The 26,526-nt window shown below is 39.3% G+C and overlaps 1 protein-coding gene across 6 annotated transcripts in view; it reads right to left on the reverse strand.

The window, feature by feature from the left end:
• FHOD3 (formin homology 2 domain containing 3) overlaps nt 1-26,526 on the reverse strand; it is a 625,903-nt gene that overhangs the window by 288,276 nt on the left and 311,101 nt on the right. For all 6 annotated transcript variants that reach the window (XM_073332694.1, XM_073332693.1, XM_073332692.1 and 3 more), the window contains exon 5: nt 13,801-13,906. In XM_073332694.1, coding sequence (XP_073188795.1) covers nt 13,801-13,906 — 106 coding nt within the window. The remainder of the gene's footprint in view (nt 1-13,800; nt 13,907-26,526) is intronic.

Raw genomic sequence — 26,526 nt, forward strand, 5'->3', positions numbered from 1 at the left:
CATCCAGGGATCTACTTAAGTCCTGCCCTTGCCCATCTACTCATTGAGAACCTTCAGGGAGGTGGAGAATAGTACTTGCCCGGAGACTGCTCTCCTCCCAGTGCTGTAACACCCAGCATGGGTAAGTCTGTTCAGGGGAGTAAGCAGGTATATGACAGCAGGTTACAATCCTCTCCCCTATATTTTAGTAAAAAAAATGAACATGCACAAAGTGTGTTTCCTTGCATAGATACAGATGTGCACCTGTCCTGTTAACTGAGACTTCCTGAGCGAAACACATCCCCAGCCAAACAGCAGCACCCACAAAACAGTGCACTCAGCCCTCCTCTGCTTGTTCTCCTCCATAGAGTTTAAATGTCAAAATATCATTGGAATGATTTCAATGCTTACATTATTAATCACTGGCTATTTATTTAAATAAAAACAGATTATTATATGGAAAACAGAATTCAAATTGAAACACCCTCCAGTCAGGAAATGGAAAATATATTCTCATCCTCTCATTAACCCAAGCTCATTGCAAATACTGTGTATATAGTCTGATATACATTTAATAGCCTAGATAGTAACTAACATGTTCCATATACGCTATGTAGGCCTGCTAATGCGACTAGGAGCACTTTAACACTTTCATTTCTTAATCTTTTTCTGCTTGAATTCATTAGTCTCTTTTAATATTTGTATTACAGAAGCAACAAGAAGTCCCAGTAAGGATCGTTGCCCCAGTGTGTGGAACAGTATACAAAGATGAAATAAATGACAAGCTCTTCCTCAAAGACCTTGCAATATAATGCTCTGATTCTGCAATTGGATCCGTGGGGGCAGACCCTGTGCAAGTACCTACATAATATATTCAGAGGTAAAGTTAAACTTCGAAGAAAGCCAAACAAATTGAAGTGTGGCAATGGACACTTAAGACTCCCCAAGAACTTTAGCTCTAAGCTGTAGTGACATCATGCAATGGCTATACAATTATGATTGGTGCATAATGGTGCCTGTAGCTTCTGATTAGATTAAACTGATTTTAAAAATACTTCAGACTTTTTTGTTCTTGTTGTTCATAGTACCATGAGGTATAAGAAACTTTTTTCCTCCTCTTCCACTTGCCATGATCAGGGCATCTTGCTCAAATAAACTGGTTAGTCTCTAAGGTGCCATTAGTACTCCTTTTCTTTTTCCGAATACAGACTAACACAGCTGCTACTCTGAATTCCTCCATGAGGTACTTCAGTTTTGGGGATCACTAGTGATATCACAACTATTCCAGATGTGTGTCAGAGCACCATGTTTGAAAGTGGCGGGATAGAGAGAGGTAAATCTGTTGTTTCTCCAACATTTGACAGTAGTGAATGGTTTGGGGTATTAACAGTTTATATCCTACAAAACCACACCCTACTGGCATGGTGCATTGTGTGTGTAAGAAGAAAAGGAGTACTTGTGGCACCTTAGAGACTAACCAATTTATTTGAGCATGAGCTTTCGTGAGCTACAGCTCACTTCATCAGATGTTTACCGTGGAAACTGCAGCAGACTTTATATACACACAGAAATCATGAAACAATACCTCCTCCCACCCCACTGTCCTGCTGGTAATAGCTTATCTAAAGTGATCAACAGGTGGGCCATTTCCAGCACAAATCCAGGTTTTCTCACCCTCCACCCCCCACACAAATTCACTCTCCTGCTGGTGCTAGCCCATCCAAAGTGACAACTCTTTACATAATCAAGTCGGGCTATTTCCTGCATAGATCAAGGTTTTCTCACATCCCCCCCACCCCCATACACACACAAACTCACTCTCCTGCTGGTAATAGCTCATCTAAACTGACCATTCTCCAGGTTTAAATCCAAGTTAAACCAGAACATCTGGGGGGGGGGGGTAGGAAAAAGCAAGAGGAAACAGGCTACCTTGCATAATGACTTAGCCACTCCCAGTCTCTATTTAAGCCTAAATTAATAGTATCCAATTTGCAAATGAATTCCAATTCAGCAGTTTCTCGCTGGAGTCTGGATTTGAAGTTTTTTTGTTTTAAGATAGCGACCTTCATGTCTGTGATTGCGTGACCAGAGAGATTGAAGTGTTCTCCGACTGGTTTATGAATGTTATAATTCTTGACATCTGATTTGTGTCCATTTATTCTTTTACGTAGAGACTGTCCAGTTTGACCAATGTACATGGCAGAGGGGCATTGCTGACACATGATGGCATAGATCACATTGGTGGATGTGCAGGTGAACGAGCCTCTGATAGTGTGGCTGATGTTATTAGGCCCTGTGATGGTGTCCCCTGAATAGATATGTGGGCACAATTGGCAACGGGCTTTGTTGCAAGGATAAGTTCCTGGGTTAGTGGTTCTGTTGTGTGGTATGTGGTTGTTGGTGAGTATTTGCTTCAGGTTGCGGGGCTGTCTGTAGGCAAGGACTGGCCTGTCTCCCAAGACTTGTGAGAGTGTTGGGTCATCCTTTAGGATAGGTTGTAGATCCTTAATAATGCGTTGGAGGGGTTTTAGTTGGGGGCTGAAGGTGACGGCTAGTGGCGTTCTGTTATTTTCTTTGTTAGGCCTGTCCTGTAGTAGGTAACTTCTGGGAACTCTTCTGGCTCTATCAATCTGTTTCTTTACTTCTGCAGGTGGGTATTGTAGTTGTAAGAAAGCTTGACAGAGATCTTGTAGGTGTTTGTCTCTGTCTGAGGGGTTGGAGCAAATGCGGTTGTATCGCAGAGCTTGGCTGTAGACGATGGATCGTGTGGTGTGGTCAGGGTGAAAGCTGGAGGCATGCAGGTAGGAATAGCGGTCAGTAGGTTTACGGTATAGGGTGGTGTTTATGTGGCCATTGTTTATTAGCACTGTAGTGTCCAGGAAGTGGATCTCTTGTGTGGACTGGACCAGGCTGAGGTTGGTGGTGGGATGGAAATTGTTGAAATCATGGTGGAATTCCTCAAGGGCTTCTTTTCCATGGGTCCAGATGATGAAGATGTCATCAATATAGCGCAAGTAGAGTAGGGGCTTTAGGGGACGAGAGCTGAGGAAGCGTTGTTCTAAATCAGCCATAAAAATGTTGGCATACTGTGGGGCCATGCGGGTACCCATAGCAGTGCCGCTGATCTGAAGGTATACATTGTCCCCAAATGTGAAATAGTTATGGGTAAGGACAAAGTCACAAAGTTCAGCCACCAGGTTAGCCGTGACATTATCGGGGATAGTGTTCTTGACGGCTTGTAGTCCATCTTTGTGTGGAATGTTGGTGTAGAGGGCTTCTACATCCATAGTAGCCAGGATGGTGTTATCAGGAAGATCACCGATGGATTGAAGTTTCCTCAGGAAGTCAGTGGTGTCTCGAAGGTAGCTGGGAGTGCTGGTAGCGTAGGGCCTGAGGAGGGAGTCTACATAGCCAGACAAGCACACTCTTTACTCCATGCAAATTCTCTCTCACGAATCAGTCTTGCTATACACCAAACTCAAAGATTATAGCAAAAAACAAACAAACAAAAAACCCCACAACAACAACAGGGGGAGAAATATTCTCTCACACAGTGCCAGTCCCACCCTTGCCCCACACTCCTACTAGCTGGTATCAGCACACTGTGTTCAAAACTCGTTCCGTTCAGAATGGCTTTAAAGACCCCAGAGACTTCTTTTCAGGACCACTTATGCTTTGCTTAGTAGTTAAGGATGTGCATTTTTCATGGTTCAATTCCTCATTTTTCACAGAGTCTGCATAGCCCAAAGTGTCACATTTCATGGGAATTTCACAAAGCATAAAATTACACAAAAACTGCATATTAATTTTCATGTAGGCAGAAAGCAAATCGAAGCCCTCCAGACACAGTCAGCTTTAAAAACAAGGGAAATCCATAATTTTATGGTGTTATTGCTGAATTCCATGTAGACCTTCAGAATCCTATATCCTCCTCATCAGTAGTCATAACATGAAAGGGCATTTCATATTGTGCACAGAGGAAGGAACAGCTCAGTTTATTTGTAGACTTGTAAATTACTATATGGAGGTTAAACTTATGAACTCAAATTTGTTTCAATGCCAATTCCCATCCCAGACTGCAAAGAGACATACTCTGTACAATCTGTATTAGGATAAACTGACTCTCTTTGCAGATGTATCATAGATCAGAATCATATCCAGGGATGAGGAAGGGAAGGATCATTTTACAGCCTAAAAGACACTTCAGATTATATTTTTTGTAGGAAACAGTCATGGAATGTGTTAATAAATCAATTTTAATAAAAATGTAATTTAAAAATGTTCAGATGGGAACTGTGGAAAGGAAATGTTTGTTATAAGCATAGAGGGAAAGGAAAGAGGATGCTTTCTGCCTTTAAAATTGTATGTTTTCAATGTCAAACTCTTTTGTACAAATAAACAAATTCAGCTAGTCTTAAAGAGACATTCCCAGAGGTGCCAGAGGGGCTCAGCTACTGAACCAAGACAGCCCACTGTACATCTCAGTAAGCACACCGATGGTATAATATACCCTGTTTTTAGCAAAGTAGAGTATCATATTCAAGTGTTTCTTTCAAAACCAATGGGCTGATGTACCTGGGTGTTTACCCAATGCATATTAGCCAATCTCACAGGCACACAAGACATAATGGTAACAGGTCAACTGCAGTCATACTGTTTTAGTACTTTTAAATCAGAACAGAAATGTTTTGAAGCCCTTCTTAGGATAGCAGTAGTAGGTATTGACCTATCACCACATCTGTCTGTCTGTCTGTCTCTCCTGACGACTATTAAGTGATCTTAGAATGATATGGACTAAGATGTCACCCATGGCAGGTGTCCAAGTATGTGAAACATCTTTTCCAGAGAGAGATCTTCTATGTTAAATCCAAGAGAAAGTAATTCACTTGCAGCAGAATACTTTTATTAGATTGTATCTTTCATGCTGAAGATTACACTGAGATACTCATTCACTGTTATGATGTACAAAAGATCCTGTGTAGGTGGTTTCATATGATGGCTACTTGGCAGCCTTTTATAAAATGAATGAGTGGTACTCTAGTATAGTTTCCAGCTATACAGAGTCTACAACACTGAAATCATTGACATTCTTGTTAGCAGGCTCAGGAGACGGACCAAAAATGGAATGCACCAAGAGAACGAACTGTCAACTCGCTCTTGGTGGTGATCTACTGAGATGGTCAAGCTTTAAGAATATCGCTGAGGGGGTTTTTTTTGAGCAGCTAATAAAGGCCCAGGCCCATGCTGTGTTTGTTCTGTGACTAGCAGGGGATTTTATATGCTTTTTAAAAAACCCAAAAAATAAAGAACTACTCATTATAGATTACTTGAATGCTTAGGGAAAAAAATCAGTCAACTTTGAAATTATGCACATAATAGAATAATGAATGTTGGGGAGGGTCACAGAGTGGGGGCTGCAAGTTTTGATGTCAGGCCATGGAAAATGAGAGATGAAGGTAAGCTTCTGCCCACTAATGTGCTGAATTCTCCTGGTATGCTATTTACTTGGGGGTATTCAGCGTACCATTCTAAAAGACGCTTGGTAGTTTCCAGTATCCAGGTTTCATTTACAATGAATGGGGAAATAACAGAATGAGATTCATGCTACATGATATTTAACTCTATTTTCACTAATAAACCTGAAATGTGACTATTCGCTTTTATGTTGTGACACCAGTTCAGTCACAACTGGTCACTCAGTGAGACATATCAAGCTGTGATCTAGCATTCTTTATGGTGTAATTTATTTATTCATCACACTTACACAAAGTAAGCATCATATGTGCAGCTAACGCCATTTGTTTCAATCCACCACTGTAATTAGAGAAAGCTTCTCTGTAAAAAAGCAAACATTGCACACAGCACTTGGCTTGTAGCAGAAATACTCTCAGCTAGTGACAGCTAAAGTTTGGGCTCTGCCAACAAGAGAATTTTAATCAACTGTTTCCATTGTCTATTAAAACTTCAGCCCTCACTTTTTCCTTCCTCTAACCTCACCTCAACACCTTCAGGCACGGCATGTCCAGTGATAGATATTAACCAGATGCTGTTCTACAACAGATCCATGGCTCTCAGTTGTTTCAGGAATCTGATTTCCCAGAATGTACAAGAATAGACGTTTGTTCTAAAGCTGGTGCTCAGGTGACATCACATGCCTCTTGTTTTATAAATAGGCATAACTTCTGGGGGCATTAGTACAGGTTCTGTTATTAAACTGATTGGCTGCTACCATAGGTATCCACAGACCATCAGATGTTTGAGTATCTACATGAAATTCTGACTGATGGAATTGTTTCTGAACTCATTCGGAAGTAGCAGACATTATATAACAAATGGCAAATCAGATTATTTGATTATTGTATTCAAATTCATTACCAATTGTGAAATCTTTTTTCTGCCATTACACCTAATCATAATGTAATTGGCCTTACATATTTTGTTCTATTTGTCTTTGATAAGATAGATAATATTATTAAACTATTTTGTTCAAGTTTGCAAAAATAAAGATATTAAAATTGAGTTAATACAGTAGCAGGCATAGCCTGAATCCAAAGCAGGAAAGATTTATCATTTAATAATAAATAACTTCTCACATTTACAATATGCTTTTTATCCAAAAGTCTCAATGCAGTTTACAAAGGTTACGCTCATTCTACCTATTACAAAACTGAAGCACAGAAAAGTTCATTGACATCGTGCCTATGGTCTCACATGAAATGAAAGAGAATGAAAAATCCAAACTGGAGCTCTAAAATCAGATTTAGTTCCATTTTAACATGAGTGCTTGACTAGCACAATCTTTGGGGGATGCAATATAACAACTTTTTGCCTAAATAATATAGGTATGAATTGGGGTCCAGAATTTGACTCATTGTGTTACTTTTTCCATAAGGGATGTTATTATATTTTTGGGTTTCCTGCAGTTATTTCTCATTTATTTTCAGTGCTACTGGTAAATGTCATATGACAACATGATTTAAAATTCATGAAAGGCCTTGTAAAATTAGTAGGGTAAATATAATAACCAATTACAAAGTCTTACTGCATGCTTATTTTATTTGGTATAAAGCCAAAAAGGCATCATGGAAGCATGAAAAGCATTGCACACAATGTATCTCATCCACACAAGACCAAATAAATCCCCAAGTTCACAGGACAGAAGAATACAACATGTTAATAGAGGATTGAAGTGCCACATTGGCTATGTTTATCAAACTGTTCACTCAGGTTTAATCCTATTAACCAACATATCACCTTCCCTCACGGTATTTTAGTTCGTTATCCTATGTCCGTCACAACAACCTAGTGCTTGATCCCTAGCCCACTAAAGTCAACAAGAAGACTCTCATTTACTTTGGTGAGCTTTGGATCAGGCCCTATCACAGTGAATTCTGCTACAGCCCAACTCCTCTGTCCAAATGACTGTACTGGGTATAGGAAATTGGAGCATCAGAAATGATACATCTTTAGTTTTAGATGACACGATTAGTACTTTTTTGACCTTACATGTGTAACGAGCTGGATTATATTCTAGAATGTTCTCTTTGGGTTACGTAGAGCACCGAAATAACAAGGTCATGCCTCATGCACTCACAGGCAATCTTACATCTCTGTTCCTGACTAGAAAATGTTCATTGCAAGTTTCTTTTCATGTGTATTATTGTTGACAGTCAAGTTGAGAGTAACACTCGATTTATAACTCAAGCGAACTGCTGTGAAAATACTCTTAGTGAGTTAAATTAGCTACTGCATTAAATGCCTGCAAACTCCATATTGTCTAAAAATGCAAGTTTACTTAGTAGGTTATATTCAGTTTTAAAAACAAACTTTTAAACAAATTCTCCGACTGTAAGGATCCCAGGGCAGAATTTCACTTAAGGTTATTATGGGGATATTGACTGAAGGTCCCACTTTTCTTGTCACATTAGTCTTTTGATCTACAGGGATATATATTTTAACTAGGCCTGGTCTCCCATTTAAGTCCCTATTTTATGCCTACATAACTTGGTGCCACAGCCTACGTAACTTGAACTTTAGCAACTAGGTAATGATTTGAAACCAAAATTAGGCAGTTAGGGATACACACCCCGGCCCCACTCCAGGCACCCGGACCTCAGCCCCACTGCCAGAGCCTTGCCGCAACCCCGCTCTCAGCCCTGACTCCCCACCATGGCTCTGGCCCTGCTCCTGGCACCTGGCCACAACTCTACTGCTGGCCCAGGCTCCTGGCCCCACTCCCAACCCCGGTGCCTGGTTCCCCACTACAGCTCCCAAGGGGGCGCGGAACAGGTAAGGGGAGGGTGCAAACAAAAAAAAGTTAGGGTCCACTGATCTTTGCTGTACAAAAAGAGAATTTATCCATGAAGAAATGCAAAGAATCCCCCAAATTAAAGGGTAATGCACAATTAAAGCCTTACCAACTCTGGACATTTTTCTTCCACTTTTTCTCCATTTTCATCTTCTCTTTTAATATTCTGATAACACCCACCTCAATATTGTCTTTCTAACTAGACCTACAGATATAGAGATACACATCCAAAGAGAGAGACTGCAGTTTGATGGATCAGCAAAATAAAAAAAATAAATAAAATCCTTGCAACACTGAGATTTGCTCAGCTACCCCCAGGAAATTCAAATACCATACAACCACAGCTATTTCTATAAGGTACAAAGTATATTTTCAAAGTTTTAAACTAACCCTATTAACTGCAAATCCCCCACCAAAACCACCAGACTTGCACCGCTTCTGCCGTCCTCCATCCACATTCCATTTGAATCAACATATTGTTAGGATGTAGCTGGAAAACTCAACAATAGAACAGATGCTCTAGGATATTCAGTAAAAAAGAACAGAAAATCTTCCTTTTTGGATTATTTTTCAGCTATGTCTAACAAAGACCCTTTTCCTGCTCAGTGTTTACATCAGTGACCTATTCTTGAGTATATTGCATATCTATGGTATTTACCACACTGATGGCATTATTCCTGTGGAGTCCATTGAAGCTTTCCATTGACTTTCCATTGCTTTTCCAAGCTTTTCCAAGCTTTTCCAAAGCTTTTCCAAGCTTTCCATTGACAGTGGGCTTTGAATCAGGCCCGTGTTGATTAAAAGTGACTCTGTTTCTGAACACGTCTGTTTCCAGTTAGTATAAAGGAACGTTATTTGAGTAACTTTAGGCCCAGTGGTTATTAACTGAGAATGAATAACCACTGCAGCTAAATAACCATCAGATGAAAAGTAAACAAAGAGAAAAGGCACTAGCTACTATTGTTTCAGGATGTTCTGGAGACAAAGCAGTGTTTAGTGCTCCACAGCATGGATCTTTGGAGGAGGATAACAAAAGAAAACCCATTTGCAAAGGTATTCATATACAATGCTCCTTTGTTGGGCACCAACCAATAGATAAAAGTGTCCCACCCTTTAGCAACGTAACAGTTTTACAAAAACTGTCCTTGGTTCATCTGTATTCTACGCAACAGACACACTTTTATCTGCTACTCATTTACTAAATATAGAAAATGAAACTCTTTCGACTACTCATTCTTCTGGCAGCACCTTCTGCTTTGAAACTCAGTAGATTATTCTAAACTGCCCAGAAAAGCAAACTCACAAACAGGAAGCTTTGGAGTGAAACAATAAATAAATCTTAAAAAAACCCCAAAAAACCAAAGTTTGTCCCCATGAAATTAGTTCCAGAAAGCAAAGACTGGCATTAAACAACCTAATGATGTTAACGTGATTGTTGGACTTCCACTGGCTTCTGGAAAATTAAGTCCTGACATGGATGCTGGCATCCAATTCCATAGAAATCTCTCTGCCTAAACACCTCTTAAACTCTTCCACCAAAAATAACTAAGTTAATGTTGGATACTTATGCACTAGAAAGTCAGGAAATGTCCTGATTAGGGTTGGAGTTAATAGCAACACTACAATAAAAGAAGAAGAATAGTGCCTTCAGTTAAGGCTACAGTGGAATTGAGTTGGGATAAGAAACTTGGGCCAAATCATATCCTTTTTGCAGTTTAGGCTGACCACTCCCCAGAAAGAGGGTAAATCCCACTGCAAAGGGTATTAGGAGGCTGGTACACCCCTGCTTGCATGTTGGAAGCATTCAGTGACACATGCTACCTCATTATATTGTTGTATTGCCATCACTTAACATGTTGTTCAAAGCCCATGGCACTGTCTCAGCTTCTCGAATTCCTATTCTGATGCATTTTAAATCCCTATATTCAACCAGAACTCTACAGTTGTACATTTTAAAACATCATATTAGATTTATATTACATACATGGTTATCATGAAAACCCTTAAACCATTTCCTACAGTCATCCAAAAATAATAAATCAGAAAAAATATTATTCTCACATGACGTATACTTAATGTTTCTTCTCAACAGCCTCCTCATATTTTTGGATAGGGTTGGATACACTGTACTTGCAAGCCTATCTTTATCTCACTGCACATACAGAAAGCACATACTGGTTCCTGGAACTGAAAACAGCTGACAAAGTCTTGACATAATAATGGACTTCAAGCAGCCTGAAAGTCAGTCAGGACTTAAATTCAATTTCTAAAGAAAACACAGATATAGGAAAATGCTAAAACATGTCTGTTTTTTTTTTCTTTACTACATTTATAGAGGTAGGGATATATACCCAGAGAGAGAGAGAGAGAGAGAGAGAGACTGCAGTTTGATCCACCAGCAAAACATTAAAATGTCCAAAAATAAACTCTACTTTCAGATGTGCCTTATATGGTTCATAGCCCTATAAATACTTAATAACCAAGATTTTCATCCACACTTGCATACAGTGGTATTTTATTTAGTTAGTTTTTTTAACCTGTCTAGATGGTCACCTGTTGATAATAAGGCAACAGGGTTGCATACCAGTTTTCTTGGTTCAACCACTGAAAAGCAAGCTTCATATGCACATGCTGTGAACATCAATATTACGGGTCTGATCCAAACAAAGCCCACCTAAATCAATGGAAAAACTTTCATTTACTTCATTTTGCTTTGAATCAGGCCTATAACACATACAGTTTTCCCACATGAAAGTATAGAATTTGACCATTTTAACCCTCCTAAATCTGATGGCATTCGGATGTCCTTCTGGGAATACATAAATACATTATTTAGTTATTTTTGAAAAGCAGATGATGTGCATGGATGTGTTACTGCCACTCATTCAACCTGTGATGTCAAATGACATTCCAAGAAGGTGGAGGTACAGATAGCATGCTGTGAACTCGCAAAGATGAGGCCACATCATACAGACAATGCAAAATGCAAGCATTAGAAAGCTGACTTGCCTAATATTAATAGATTATTACTCTGAAACCTTAGCACTATTGTATGCAATTACTATGCTCAAGTAAGGAAGACTCACTGTAATCCTAGAGGGAAATCCACGTTTCTCACTAATTTATTTGGCAAATTTTCTTGGATATTTCCTATATCCGAAACGTTTACTCTCCGTAAAATCTCTAGAGATAGAGAGCCAGATTGTCAGCTAGTGTTTATTAGTGAAGCTCCATGCCAGTGGATGGTGCTCCACCAATGAACACCACCTGAGGATCAGATTTTTTTTCCCCACTGTATTTGTTTTCTTATTTTCTTTTCTATTTTTTCCTTAGTGTAGTTCTGGCTAATTGCTTCTGCATAACTTTTCCTCAGAGCTGTAAAGACAGGATCTTATTTAGTGTTCATGTATTATTTTTCTGTGAGCTTGCCTTGCTTCGCTGTGTATTATCTCAGAGCCTTCACAATAACATGTATAGTTATTATACCATTACTGTTGCAGAAACAGGCAGTTTGTTTTTAACACACTGTTGTCTGTATTGGTCCTGTCTTTGAGTCTCTTATTTAAAAGGATACTTTCAACTCAAATGTACTATTTTAAATAATGTAGATCTAGAATACCTAGCTCTTAAGCCAGCTTTCTGTCTATTTATGTATTTAATTTGTATTTGGCTCCTCAGTGTGTGGTTTGTTTTTCTGTTGAGGGTTTTATGAAAGGTAAATGAACCAGGCTGATAACTGTAAAGACTCTTATAAACAGCACCATGGAAGTATTTAAATGGAGCATCTGGCTAACATGCATTCTTCTTGAGTCTCCCTGTTTACCAAGAGGGGCTGCTGGTGCTGAAACCATCAGGGTTGTACAGGTCCTCTCATATGAACACTCTCCCACCTACCCCAGCCCTGAGAAGGAGGCAAGGAGAAGCTGCTATTGGCTGGAACCCTTGTTTGGTGGCTAAAGAGGATCAAAGACAAGCTGGAGTAACTGCCACTGCTTGCAACCTGGGCTTTCTTGTTAAATGAAAACCACTGCTGCTTCTGAGATAGGGCGATTTTTAAACTGATGCTGTGAATGATATGGTTCTCTCCCCCACATACAGAGCTAAGAAGCCTTTCAAACTCAATAGGCCAAATTTTCAAAAACATCCTATAAAATTGTGTCTGCAGTTGCAGAAGTCTTTTAATAGGGCTTAGTAACATAGTCATAGGGATTGACAAAGGGAAGAGAGAAGAGAATGTGCCTAGTCATGTTTAAATTTTCCAGTTCTCCCAGTCAGTGATATGTCCATTTCACCTTTAACACGGCCTGATCATAGAGTCATAGAAATGTAGGGAGAGAAGGGACCTTGAGAAGTCATCAAGTCCAGAGCCCTCTGCCGAGGAAGAACCAAGTAAGCCTAGACCATTCCTGACAGGTGTTTGTCCAAAAAAACGCCAGTGATGGTGATTCCACAACCTCTCTTGGAAGCCTAGTCCAGAGCTTTTTCCTAATATTGAACCTAATCTCCCTTGCTGCAGATTAAGCCCATTATGTCTTGTTCTATCTTCGGGGGCATGGAGAAAAACTCATCACCATCCTTTACATCTCTTTACATATTTCAAGATTGTTAACAGGTCCACCCTCAATCTTCTTTTCTCAAGACTAATCGTGCCCAGTTTTTTTAACCTTTCCTGACAGGTCAGGGTTTCTAAACCTTTTATCATTTTTGTTGCTCTCCTCTGGACTCTCTTCAATTTGTGCACATCTTTTCTAAAGTGTGGCACCCAGAACTGGACGCTGGACTCCAGCTGAGGCCTTAGCAGTGCTGACCAGCCTGGGATGATTACCTCCCATACTGTTAATACACCCGGAACGATAGTAGTCATTTTCACGACTGTATCACATTGTTGACTCATATTTAACTTGCAATCCACTGTAACCCCCAGATCTTTTTCAGCAGTACTACTGCCCACCCAGTTATTCCCCATTTTGTTGTTGTACATTTGATTTTTCCTTCCTGTGGAAAGCACTTTGCACTTGTCTTTATTGAATTTCATCTTGTTAAAATTGGTGTCATCTGCAAATTATATAAGCATTCTCTCTGCTCCATTATCCAAGTCATTAAAGAAATTATTGAATAGTACCAGATCCACAACAGACCCCTATGAGATTCCCACTAGATACGCCCTCCCAGTTTGACAGGAAACCATTGTTAACTACTATTTGAGTATGGTCTTTCTGCCAGTTGTACACTCTCTTTATAGTAAATTCATCTAGACCATATTTCTCTAGTTTGCTTAGGAGACTGTCATGATGGACTGATGATGTATTTGCATGGAATCTATTCCACTGCTCTAAAAGTAACTCTCTTCCACAACATATAAAAACTCACTCACTGGGAGACCCAACTAATTATGAACAGCTAACCACTGCAAATTATTCAAACATGTTTGAATCCTTGATGTAGTAGGTTGAAGCAGATTTGTCAGTGAGATTCACTGCAGGAAACACAGCTTCTGCGTTCACTTACTGTACCTCTTAAGATGTAGTTCTGATAGTTCTGGTCTGCCTCAGCTCCCACTTTTATCAAGCAAGTCAGGCCTTCAGCCACAACAAACTCATGAACCAAATCCTTGTCATCCTGCCAAAGAAGACAAAGGGAGAGAAAACAGAGATACTACGTTACAAATCTCAAAGACAAGGAAACATTTTTTGTCACAGTAATATGAACTAAAATATATGGGCTGTGGTTTTTACTTTCTATTCAAATGAAATGATATGAGCATACTCTTTTTCTATAAGTCAGAACTGGACCAAGAATTCTTCCATCAACCAAGCCACGTTTATACCGGATGTCAGGTTGACTACACTATGGCATTCAGGGTGTGAATTTTTTCACAGCCCAGAGCAACGTAGCTTGGTCAATCTATTTTTAGGTGTAGACGAGGCCTTTTCATGATATGTCTACACTGCAATTAAACACCCACAGCTGACCCATGTCAGCTGACTTGGGCTGCAGGGTTGTAAAATTAAAGCGTAGACGTCGGGGCTCGGTCTGGAGCCCAAACTCTGGGACCCTCCCCCCTCTTGGATTGCAATTTTACAGCCTGATAGCCCAAGCCCCACAAGCCCAAGCAAGCCACGCAAGCCCCTGGACATGACCATCCAAGGGTGTTCAACTGCAGTGTAGACAAACCCTAAGAAGCTGTGGCAATATCAGCAAGTATAGACCACTTCAGTCTCTTGGCATTATTTCAACCTAAGTATTTAAAATATGGATATTTACTACACTGTAATATTTACTTTTATCATAGTATTTGTGATATTAATTAAACTTTAAGTGAGAAAATACAATGGTAAATTTAATGACCAAGGGTAGTTAATTCCCCCTACGTTCTTATGGAAAAGTCTCATAAAATTTCATGCAAAATGATTTTATGTTTACTATAGGGGTATTTTTAATAACCATCCTTTGGAATTTACTAGACAAGTACATCTCTTTTATGAAATTTTCTACAGTACAAACTGAGTCAGGATTGCAGGATTTGACCCAAAGTTTTCAGTTGGTTGGTTGATTTTTTTACATAGGAATATAATGTAGAGAAATGAGGAAGCGACAGCATCCAGAAGAACTGTATGCACGAGGGTTAGATTTTTCCCCCTTAAAGTTTATATCCATTTCTAAGACTAATAGCACAGAAAGTTTTTCTCTTAAATAGTAGGAACTGAATAAAATCTATTCAAAATTGTAAAATTTTACATAATGCAAAAATCAGTGTCAAATACAGTGGCTGCCATTAAAAAGTCAACATTTACAGTTACCTCAGAGTAGGACTACATGACCTTAATATTTAAGTTCCTGGCACTTAAAAAGTCCTTCTACCCTGCAAGGAAGAATCTTTTCTCAAGGAAATCATCAGAATTCACTTTGCCGGGCAAGTATAATTTCAAATGACATGATTTTGCACACTTGATATTATTAGTTTCATATTCACCTTTAATATATAGTGATAAGATGACTAGGGAAAACTAGTAATTTCAGCATCACCGGTTTGTTTTGTTAACCATTAATTATTATGGCAACAGTACTACTTGTTGATTTCGGGAGCAATATCCATAATTGTGAGAATAATTAACTACATCTGTCATTCTGGTTAATAAAATACCACTCCTGGACTTTGGTTAACAATTTACCATTAGTTAAATTTGCTTGTGGTGATTTATGCAAGTCATTTCTTGGACCACCAGTCTCTTATGCAGCACAATCTGATGATTACAGTACTTCAGCTGCTGAAGAGAAGAGGGCAGTACAGGTATTTAGCACACGCATGCCAACAGAATAGAGAGAAACATTTACATAAAAGAAAAGGAAGCCATTTAAAAACATGCTTAAACTTACACAAAGCTGCTGGACAGTTAATTAAGCAGCCATTGATCGGGTGACTAAATCAATTAACCAGATAAGCATTAATAAATTTAAAATATTACTGGATCTAGCTGCTTTGTGAATACAAATACTAATGTTGCCTGTGGATTACCAATACATCTAATGATTTGGTTTTACATAAACCTGTACATGTTTTCACAAAGAAATTGATGTCAATGGAGTGACATTGCACTCCATATGCTTTATGAAAATATGCTTATGAATGTGAATATAATGTAACTGGAATATGCTTTACGCAAAAGGTCTCTTGTAGGGTATCATTACAAAGCTTAAAATCTACTGAATGTGTTCATCCTATTTGTATGCATGTATCATTCTTGTATCTGAAGCTAGAAATATGAAGTATAACTCTGAGGTCCTATTGTAATTATGCAAAGTGTGGGCCATTAATGGTGGTTTAGAATCCTGATGGCTCCCACTGACTAGGACAATTGGCTGTAAATGGTTTATTTACCTGAAAGCCTTCCTGTGTACTTGTGGGCCAGCCCGTGGGTAATGAAGAATGACCATGTCACCTGATAATGAAATCCATCTTAAATCTGGTACTTTTCCATTTAGAAGGAGGGGTGGGGACCCAGAGAGACAAAAGATTCCCACCTTGTGCTAAAGCTATAAAAGGGGATGGAACAGAATAAAAGGGGCAGCCAGTCATGAGAAAGCCCATGCTAACCACCTAAAATATCTACTGGAACTAACAAGGACTGTACCAGGGGAAAGGATTGGGCTCAGACCAGGAAGGAGTCTAGTCTGTGAAAGAAGCTTATTGGAACATCTCTGAGACTGAGATATTACCTGTAATCAGTTTCTTAATGTATTAGGCTTAGACTTGCATGTTTTTGCTTTATTTTGCTTGGTGACATACTTTGTTCTGTCTGTTATTACTTGAAACCACTTAAATCCTACTTCTGATACTTAATAAAATCACCTTGGTTTATTAGTGAACCCAGAGTAAGTGACTAATACCTAGGGGAACAAACAGCTGTGCAAATCTCTCTGTCAGTGTTATAGAGGGCAGACAATTTATGAGTTTACCTGTATAAGCTTTAGACAGAGTAAAACAGATTTTTTCGAGATTTGGATCCCACTGGGAGCTGGGTTTCTGGGTGCTGGAGTCAGGTAACCTGGAGAGCTGTTTTCACTTAAAGTCTGCAGCTTTGGGGGCATGGCCTGGTTCTGTGTTGCAGCAGGCTAGCTTGTCTGGCTCAACAAGATAGGGTTCTGGAAGTCCAGGTTGGCAGGGAAAATGGGCTCAGAGATAATTTCAGCACATCAGGTGACAGTCCCAAGGGGATCCCTGTGACTGGACCTGTCACAAATGGTAACTGCCATCTTTCAAATACTGTAGCGCTAAAGGGAATAGGTCCAGACTCCACAATTATAATAAATACACAGGACCCTCGCTAGAACGCGGGATTTGGGATCCATGCACGGTACCGCGTTAACGCAGAGACCACGTTATAGCGGGGACTGCGTTAAAATGAATTCTAATTAAAGTAATTAAATTTGGGAGCCATGGCCGTGACTGCATTATATGCGAATTCGCGCTATATAGTTCTAGTGAGGGTCCGGTGTACATAGATTTGTTGGAGATTATTTCTTATTTGTCATAGAATTGATGGCACTCACTGAGTTAGAAAACTGCAAAGTCACCTAAAGAATAAAGTGTTTGTCTTTTATGTTGACAATACACTTATTAGGCTCTGAATTTTATACATTTGCTAGAGTTAAATAATTTTAATAATTTGTTGGAACATGTATATTTTCAAGCCATAAAGCATTCTGAGGGAAATTTATGCAATGGCAAATCTTGAGTCAGCTGAAAATGGTGGGGAAGGATTTGATTATTGAGTAATACAGGAAGAGGTGAAAGATGTCAACCAAAATATTTTACCCCCAGCTAAGAATTATTTATCCTATTGAAAAGCATAAAAAGGAGAAGCCAACTCAAGTCAAGCTCATCCTTTAGTTCCCTCCATAAACCCATGGTAAATAAATAAAACAGATTAGGATATATGCATTAGACTTTGGTTTAGAACTCCACTTTTCTATAGATTTATATTTTTTCTTAAACATTAATGAAACACTGGTAAATATATTGTTTTAAGAGTCACAATCCCTAGAAACCATCATATGGAGTCCTCAATTTAAACTATTAAATTGTAAGTGCAAATAGCAGATACGATGAAGGGGACATAAACTTGCTCTATTTTTTTTAAACTATTTTCTTGATGTTCAAAGTTTTATAATGTGATTCTACCTTTGTGTTCAGCTCCATGGTAATGATTGTATCAATAATATAGAAAGGGATCAGACAAAAAGCGGGACCACAGAGTACACACAGAAGTCTGTTTGGTAATATTGCATATATTTATTATAGTGTGACTCCCCTTGTTGAATAAAACAGGCTAGATTTTGGCTGAGATGCACACATACAGGCTTGTCATCAGCTCCACTGGAGTCAATGGAATTAAGACAATTTTCACCAGCTGAGGATCTGGCTCTGACACTTTGGGCCAGATCACAGCCCATGGTAAACACACTTTGTGTCTCTCCAAAAGCACAAAAGGGAATTAAAGCTGCCCTACCTGGGCAACTGAGGATTTTCTGGTGTGGGGGAATCCTTGGCTGACACAGAGTCAATATAGCAGGCCCTATATCACCTACTGCAAGGCCCCTGACATAGAGGGGATGTCCAGGTATGCTGGGAGGCCTGTGGCCAAAGCATGCTGAGCTCTGGCAATCCTTGGCTAGTGAAATGCCCTTGGAATCTATTACAAGTTGGCACAACTAAGAGGATTGAGCTCTTCAATTCTAAGTCAATCTATCTCACGCTAATTTGTGTAAAACCTGTTGTCAAAATTTGCATTTTAAGGTAAAGTTCCAAAACTAACATTTTGCAGCAGCCGTTACACTGTAAAAATACCCTGTCATAATCCATACATTTTTCAGTTGACTGAAAAAATGATACAAGACAAAATGCATTCTACACCTAAATACATATCTAGTCGGCTAAGTAAAAGTGGCTCAAATATCAGAAGTGCTCATGTAGTAGCATTAACTGTAGGCACCAAAGTTTAAAAATTCTGGTCTGTGTGTATTAATTTTTGTGTAATACCAATCTCACAAATAGCCAAATGTGCCAGTCTGTACAGAACAATTACAGAACAACTATACAGATGGTAAGGATCTAAACTAAATTGAAAAGGGCTACATTTTGCTCACTGTAGTCACACCTTGTCCCATTGACTTCACATGAACAGTCCCATTAAACTTACTTGCTTGAGTAAGGAGAAAAGGATTCAGGCAGCATAAAATAAAAATGTCAATCTAAAGCTGCCATTTTGCCCTCAACTCACTTCATAATGCCCATCGCACTCTGTGGTCTCAAGTCAGTGAATGATCTTCTGCATTAATGCAACAGAAGTATAAAACTTGGAACCAATGTGCCAAATTCCTCCTAGGTCTAACTCCAGTGAAGCCAACAGAGTTACATTAGTGATGAAAATGATCCAATGAGACAAAGTGAAGCTGGAACACCATCATGTGGACACATATCATTTGCACTACAATTTATTTTGCAAAGTCACACACAAATTTTATAATACTAGTTGTCTCAGCAACCAAAAGTCTGCTAGTTGCCTCCCAATACATCCAAAAGACATGATCCCTGCCCCCAAGTAGCTTACAAACAATTTTATGTTCTGTGTTTGTAGAGCACCTAGTACAATGGAGTCCTGGTCTAGGTTTGGGGCTCCTAGGCAATACCACATCACAAATAAACAATAAGTAAGACATAAATAGGGTGTGACATTGGCAGACCAGCCAACCTTTGTATGACCCATAACAACTTAACAAGAGGCATTTGCATCAAGACAATTCACATGTATGTGAATTTCAAAGAGATGTACTAGACTAGCAATCATCAACTCATTCATTTCTAGTAATAGAAGTCAAGGGTAGATGCTAAGTGTATTTATCTGATTACCTATATCTTGTTAGAAGTTTAACAGTGTAACCAAATGAACTGGTAGATGCTAATTCCATTTCATGTGTTAATTGCCTTAATTATGTATGTGACTGTGTCCCAATTAATCTTGAGATCAAAGATGTAAGATACTGCAGGAAACTAATAATATTATCTACATTGTCTTCAGCTTAACTTATAATGAAGGACTGGTTAATTACCTCATGTGAATGAGTGTAACTAGTTTACCTGTGTATGCATAGGAAACAGAAGATTCGTTTGAAAGCAACAGTCCACTGGCAATCTGCGTTGCCTATTTTGCTTCGAGGGAAGGCCCTGCTGTGACAATTTCTATGAGAAGCCTGCTAGAAGAGCTATAAAAGAGAAGCCTCGGGCCTGATCCTGCCATCTCAGCTCTGCTTAAACTTTAATAGGGAAAGTATATGACATTCAATGGAAGTCTCCACGTAGTCGCCTGGATTATCCTGGAAATCTCAAGGAAAAACCTCTAACAGACTCTACACCCGAATTGCCTATTGGACTATAACCCACTGAACTGATTCCAGAGAGACTTCTACAAGCCAGCAGATATACATTGCTTCTATGATTCTGATCTATGAAAATTAAAAGTCATTTGTATGTATACTGACCTTGTAACCATTTATAACTCTCTTCTTTCTTTTTCCTCTTAATTAATAAATCTTAGATTTAGTTATTAAGGATTAGTTGTAACCGTGTATTTGAGTAAGATCTGAAATATTCATTGACCTGGGGAATAATGTGTGATCCTTTGGGACTGGAAAAACTTGATTTATGGTGAACAGGGTTTTAATTACCTTACACTGTACTAGACTTGGCTGTCTAGATAAGACCCAAAGGCTGGAATGCCTGAAGTGGAATGTGTTTGGCTTCTTGATAACCAGTGTGGTATTACAGAAGCTCTCTTGTTACTGGTTTGGTGAATTTAATTATAGAATAAACCACCAGTTTTGGGAACTGTCTGCCCTATTCCTTGCAGTCTGCCCTGAGTGTGGCATTCTCAGTGTGGCCCAGCCAGGCACCATGGTCCCATAGGGGAGTTACAAGAAAGGAGAGAGGAAAAGACTAGGGTGAAATCAGTACGACTACATTGTTGACCAGAGGAGGCTAGTGCAATGCATGATGTAGTACAGGAGGTTTTTGTTTAAATAAGTGAAATAAATTTCTTAACCAGAAGGCCAGCCGTCCTTTCAAACAGGCCTACTAGATTGTTTGAAAGACTCTGTACTGTTGTGACAAAAAGAGAATGTACATAAATAATTTCCTCTCTCCTGGTTTCTCTAATATAAAAGCACAGAATAATTCAACTCATATACGTACACACACAGCCATGTCATTTATACTCAAAGGAAATGATTTGAGTAGTCTCTTGGTCTTCCAGCATTCTGAAAATGGTTTTCCATAAAGTTATAAAAAAGCAGTAATAAGCCCTAGAACTCATCTAGTAAGCTTTATGTAAGTTTATCCATGATTAAGATGAGATAAATCTGCTCAATCCATTCTGATTCACTAGAGGGTGAATCTCATTCACAGGTTCTAGCAAGGAAATTATTTTAGTTGCCAAAATCAGTGGTTAAACAAATCTTTGTGGTATTTCAACATACTGTAAGAATATGGGGACTAAGCCCCAGAGGAAAAAAATACCAGAAAAAAAGAAATTATCTAGGATTTTGAAAAGTTACCCAAAATTATCCACGTAAGAGTAGGTTTACCAAAGGTGTAAAAAAGAGACTTCTTCAAAATCATTTTTCCAGCAATCTTTTTAACAAATGGTTATTGCTTTTATTCAACTTAATAAAAATAGCATTAGAATCTAAGCGCTAATTTAGAGACCACTGATATCCAAGGAACTCAGCAACCAAATATGTATTGTCAGTAGGAATTACAATTGAAGTCAGTAAAATTGGCTGGTAACTATTTTTTTCAGCATACATTGCTTTTCTTTTAGAAATATTTTATGGGCACCTTTCTAGAAATCTTGATAAGAGATTGAGCCTTTCCTGAACAGTTTTCAGTGTCCTTGGGTTGACAGACAAAATGATCCATTCTGGATTGTTTAAGGACAAAATAGCCCAACTGGAAATATTGAAAAGTAGAATAACTGTGTTCCAGTGTTTCTAGAATATCTTTAATTAACATTAAAAGACCTAACATGTCAATTTTGGAAGACCTCTAAGATCCAAAAGATACCAAAAAAGTCTGATCCAAAGCCAATAGGAGTCTTTCTTTTGATGTCAGGGAGCTTTAGCTCAGGCTCTTCAGGCGCAAAAAAAAAGATTGTCAAAGGCAAAATATAGAATTTAGGTGCCCATCTACAACGACTTTCATTAGGAGATGGGTACCTAATTGCCCTTTACACCTTTTTAGGGCAAGTAGACACTAGAAGTGCTACAATGGCACAGCTGCACCAATGCAGCTGTGACACTGTAGCACGTCTGGTAAAGACATTCTATGCTGAAGGAAGAGAGCTCTCCTATCAGCTTAATAAAATCACCTCCATGAGAGGTGGTAGCTATGTCAGTGGGAGAGCTGTCCACATCGGCACTTAGGTTGGTGCAACTTGTGTCGCTTACGGAGGTGGCTTATTTGCACCCAGGAGTGACACAAGTTATACCGATATCAGTGGTAATGTGTACAAGTCCTTAGAAATCTCCCTCCAAATCTTTATTGGAATGGATGCATAGTTATTTTATGTCTGTACTTCTACCAGAATATTATTCACAAACAAAAAACCTGACAATATCCTTTTAATTCTCAATGTGATATGCAGTATGTATTATAGTTAGTTATCCTTGCTTTTTCTTTTTAAAATGAAATCAAGAAAGCTGATTTATTTAATGTTATCAAAAGGGCTGAGGCAGTAAACTGTTACCCTGTAGATTCATCCTTGACTGAACTGAGATATATTGCATTAGGACTGCAGAGGAAATGAAGGGGATGTGGAAACTTTAACCAGACTACTTTGAAAACCACTGAATAAACACACCAAAACTGAATTTTAAAAGGCTCTTAAGGTACTCCTCCTTTCACCAATAAAAGGAGAAAAGAAGGTGTAATGCAGCAGAGTATAAACACATCATACTGTAGACAAAAATTTGCACTCTGTACATTATCTATTCCATCATGTATATATGATGTAGGGAAAGAAGCAAACATCTGGAATGTGCAAAGAAAGATGAAAGGAATCCAAATCCACATATCCTAAACTGAAAGGAAAATATTTACATCGTCTCTGTACTAGGGTAATCTTTTCAAACCCATTAACTCACTGTCTTGCCAAGTTAGGTGACCTCAAGAGTAAAGGCTATTCTAGCAATGGCAAGTGGTTCACCATTTCCTGAAAAAGATCATTCATTCTATAGATTATTCGAGCAGCACCAATGAAAGACAAGTAGTTGTGGCATGTGTATGATAACAACTAACAGGGGCAGAAGAAGGTTTGTCATTTGGTAGGGAAATGGAACTCTCCAGTAATATTACTAAGATTTATGACCCCTTAATCAGCAGGCATTAAAGCACTGATGAGAAAAGAAGCAAAATACAGCCAAATCTCCATAAGCTTCCTTTTAAGCTCCTACAACCATAAAGATTGTGAAGTAACACAAAGACCAGCTACTTAAGAACTTTACAAAAAGATACTGGTGGCCCTGTCAGCTAAATATATTTTAAACACCCATTGATAAGTTTGGAACAGATAAAACCCTAATAAAAGCAAGCAAATCAGCAGCAAAACCAGGAACAATTATGTTGTTATAATTATATTGCTTTTCAATTTTACACTATTTTATTCCAATAAGCCATCAAACAGAACCCTGAATATATTTAAACTATTTAAAGTTTGCTTGTTAAGTGAGAGGCTGGCAAATGTAATATATAAATATTTAGAAACAAACTGTTATACTTAAGCCTTTCCAAAGCCCGCTATTTCCATGGACCATGTGTTTTAAAAGTTCCTCCCCTCAGTGTTATTTGTTATTTTATTTCTGTCATAGGAACATATTCTCCTAACAGGAAAAGATTTTTCAGAAAATTATCTCCCAGAAAAACAGAATGCAATAAACTTTAAAAAAAAATCAGCTCTAACACCACTGCAAACAGCTGTATTCTAAGCATTTGGGGATTTTGGATTAGTTACTTGCTAATCACATTCGGATGGCCACATATTTGTGTTTTACATGTCCAATACATATATATATGCGCCTGGGGATTTTCACTAAAAGAGCAACTCATTTTTATGCCTTTTTTCTAAGACATTTCCATATCCCTCTGGGAAACCTGAGGATTCCCATATTTATTCCTACTCCATACATCTTGCCCCCACCACTTTACAAAGCTGCATGTCACAGCCACTCTGATACTAGCTTGTTTAAACCAGGAACCTGGGTGCTGTCAGCTTGCCCTCCTCTCGTGAGGTATCACTGAATAAGCAGGCAGGCGCAGTCTGTACCAGCCAACTTTCTAATTGCAAACATAGAACACATTGCATTCTGGAATTGATAAAGGCATGGGTAGCCGTGGTGATGACCACATCTGAAAGAAAACCATGGAACTTCCTTGCCAAGAACAGATGGAAAAAAATCACTTTTGAAGACTGTTTACAAGACAGAAGTCCTCTGTGTGGCACAAACCTGACCTGGCCAGATGTGTCCTCCATTGAAAGAGAAGTGTCACTCTTCCCCCCCATGCAAAGCCTCCACATGGTTCTAGTTAGGAGCAGACAAGGGCTAGGAATTAAACCTGAGTTTACTGTGGTTAGGGTTCCGTGTTTGTCACGGAGATTGCGGAAGTCACGGATTCCATGACTATCTGCGACCTCCGTGACTTCTGCGTGTGGCTTACCCCAGGGCTGCCCAAGCAGCTGGCTCTGGTGCCAGCTTCTTAGGTGGCCCCAGGGACAGCCACTCCAGCCGCTGCTGGAGCGACTCTGCCACCAGCCACTCAGGCGCCCCTCAGCCAGCCGCTGCTGGAGCAGCCCCGGGCCAGCCGCATCAGTTGCTGCTTGGGCAACCTGGGGCAGCTAGCCCCAGGAACTACCTGAGCAGTGGTCTTAGGGGTGGCCAGAACAGCTGCTGTTCGGTGGCCCCTGGGCGGCCAGAACAGCTGGTGCTCAGTGGCCCCCAGCAGCTGGAGCCGCTGGCCCTGACTCCTCCCCCACCAGCAGTATCCCCCCCCAAGATGCCCCCCAGCAGTGACCCCCTCCAAGATTTAGTCAGGGGTATTTATAGTATAAGTCATGGACAGATCACAGGCCATGAATTTTTGTTTATTGCCCATGACGTGTCCATGACTTTTAATAAAAATACCTGTGACTAAATTGTAACCTTAACTATGGTTTCTGTCATACAGAATAAAATCTTTATGTCTGAATATGCATTCTTGTGTCTTAATGTCACACTAATTCCCATTGCTACATTGCAAGATATCACATTGTCTCGCAAATTTGTCATGCAATGTTTTACAATGTGAGAAAGTTAAATCCTACCTGAAACAATTCAGGGACTAAGGGTAGACTCACTGACATTGAACCGACAACAGTTCAACAACTTTTAGTGAGAATCAGTTAATACAGAGCCCTACAATTAGTGGTGTTGCTAACTCAGAATTTTACGCGGAACTCTATGGCAATTTCTACTTCTAAAGCGGGAGGACTGAAGGAATCATTGTTCTCGCTTGTGCTTATTAATTAATGGTACTTCTGCAACTGCCCCTCATACTCTGCTGCGGTAGTGAAGGTGTTCATTGAAGTGTGAATTGCACAATCTGAAGCAGGGGCCACTAGGCACTGCTGCAGTAGAAAATAATAAATAATGATAATACTAACAACACATGGGTCCTTAAAGTGTGAATCTACTTTGAAAAGTTATTCCATAAAATAGTATTGTGGGGTCCCAGGTTTATTATTCCTCAGTTACTTTCAAATCAAATATTATCAGCTTAGAAGTAAAAGGATGTGTTTTTTCTGCCTGCCCTGCAAACTCAACCTAGGATCAGAAAGTTGAGCTGGGTTTAGGAGGATTAGGATTTTCTCATTTGGTGATATAAATTAGCTTGAAGGGAGCTAGAGATGAGTGGAGAGGGAAGGGGAAGAAAAAGCACAGCAAGTGGTATAATGTAAATTAAGGCTTTGTTAGGATAAACTATCTCAGTGAAGAAAAGAACACAAGGAATGTATTTGCCCTCTACCCTTTTTTTATTCTTCAGTGTGAGAATACCATACTGGAATAAAATGAGAAGCTATATTCCAAAACAACTGCCAAGACTCCTCTACTGGCATGCAAATGAGGAAGAATGGAAGGATCCAGTCTTTTAAAAAAGATAATATAGGGCAAGACTCTTTGGCCTGCTCTGCCCCGATTTTGCATTTCTGGTGGCACAAAGGGAGCAGAAGCAGCCAGGTCTCCCTTTCCGAGGATTCCTCTGGCTTTGGCAGCCCCAGTGCTTGCAGAGCCATCATAGCTGGCTCCTACAGGTCTATTTCCTTGAAGACCCCAGTGTAGTAGGCATGTTAGGGTGTGGACAGATCGCACTGCACTTTAGCTATCCATAGTTGGTATATAGCCCCTATGTGGTCCAGAGGCAGCTAGCATAGGTAACAATAGCCTATGGGTTTTTTTAATCTATGCCAGAGTCTGTGCAGAACCAGCAACCAATTCCTTTTTGTCCCTCCTCTCAGTTGCACAGCTAGGAATCTGGCCCATATATCACAGAAATGTCTGCACAGGTATGATTATTTGTAATTACCTATATCTGCTCCCAAAGTACTTTGTGTGTTAAATCCGCTGAAGTTACTGACAAAATTATCCCTGTCAAC

The sequence above is a fragment of the Lepidochelys kempii genome, chromosome 2 (genome assembly GCF_965140265.1).
Source record: "Lepidochelys kempii isolate rLepKem1 chromosome 2, rLepKem1.hap2, whole genome shotgun sequence".
NCBI lineage: Eukaryota > Metazoa > Chordata > Testudines > Cheloniidae > Lepidochelys > Lepidochelys kempii.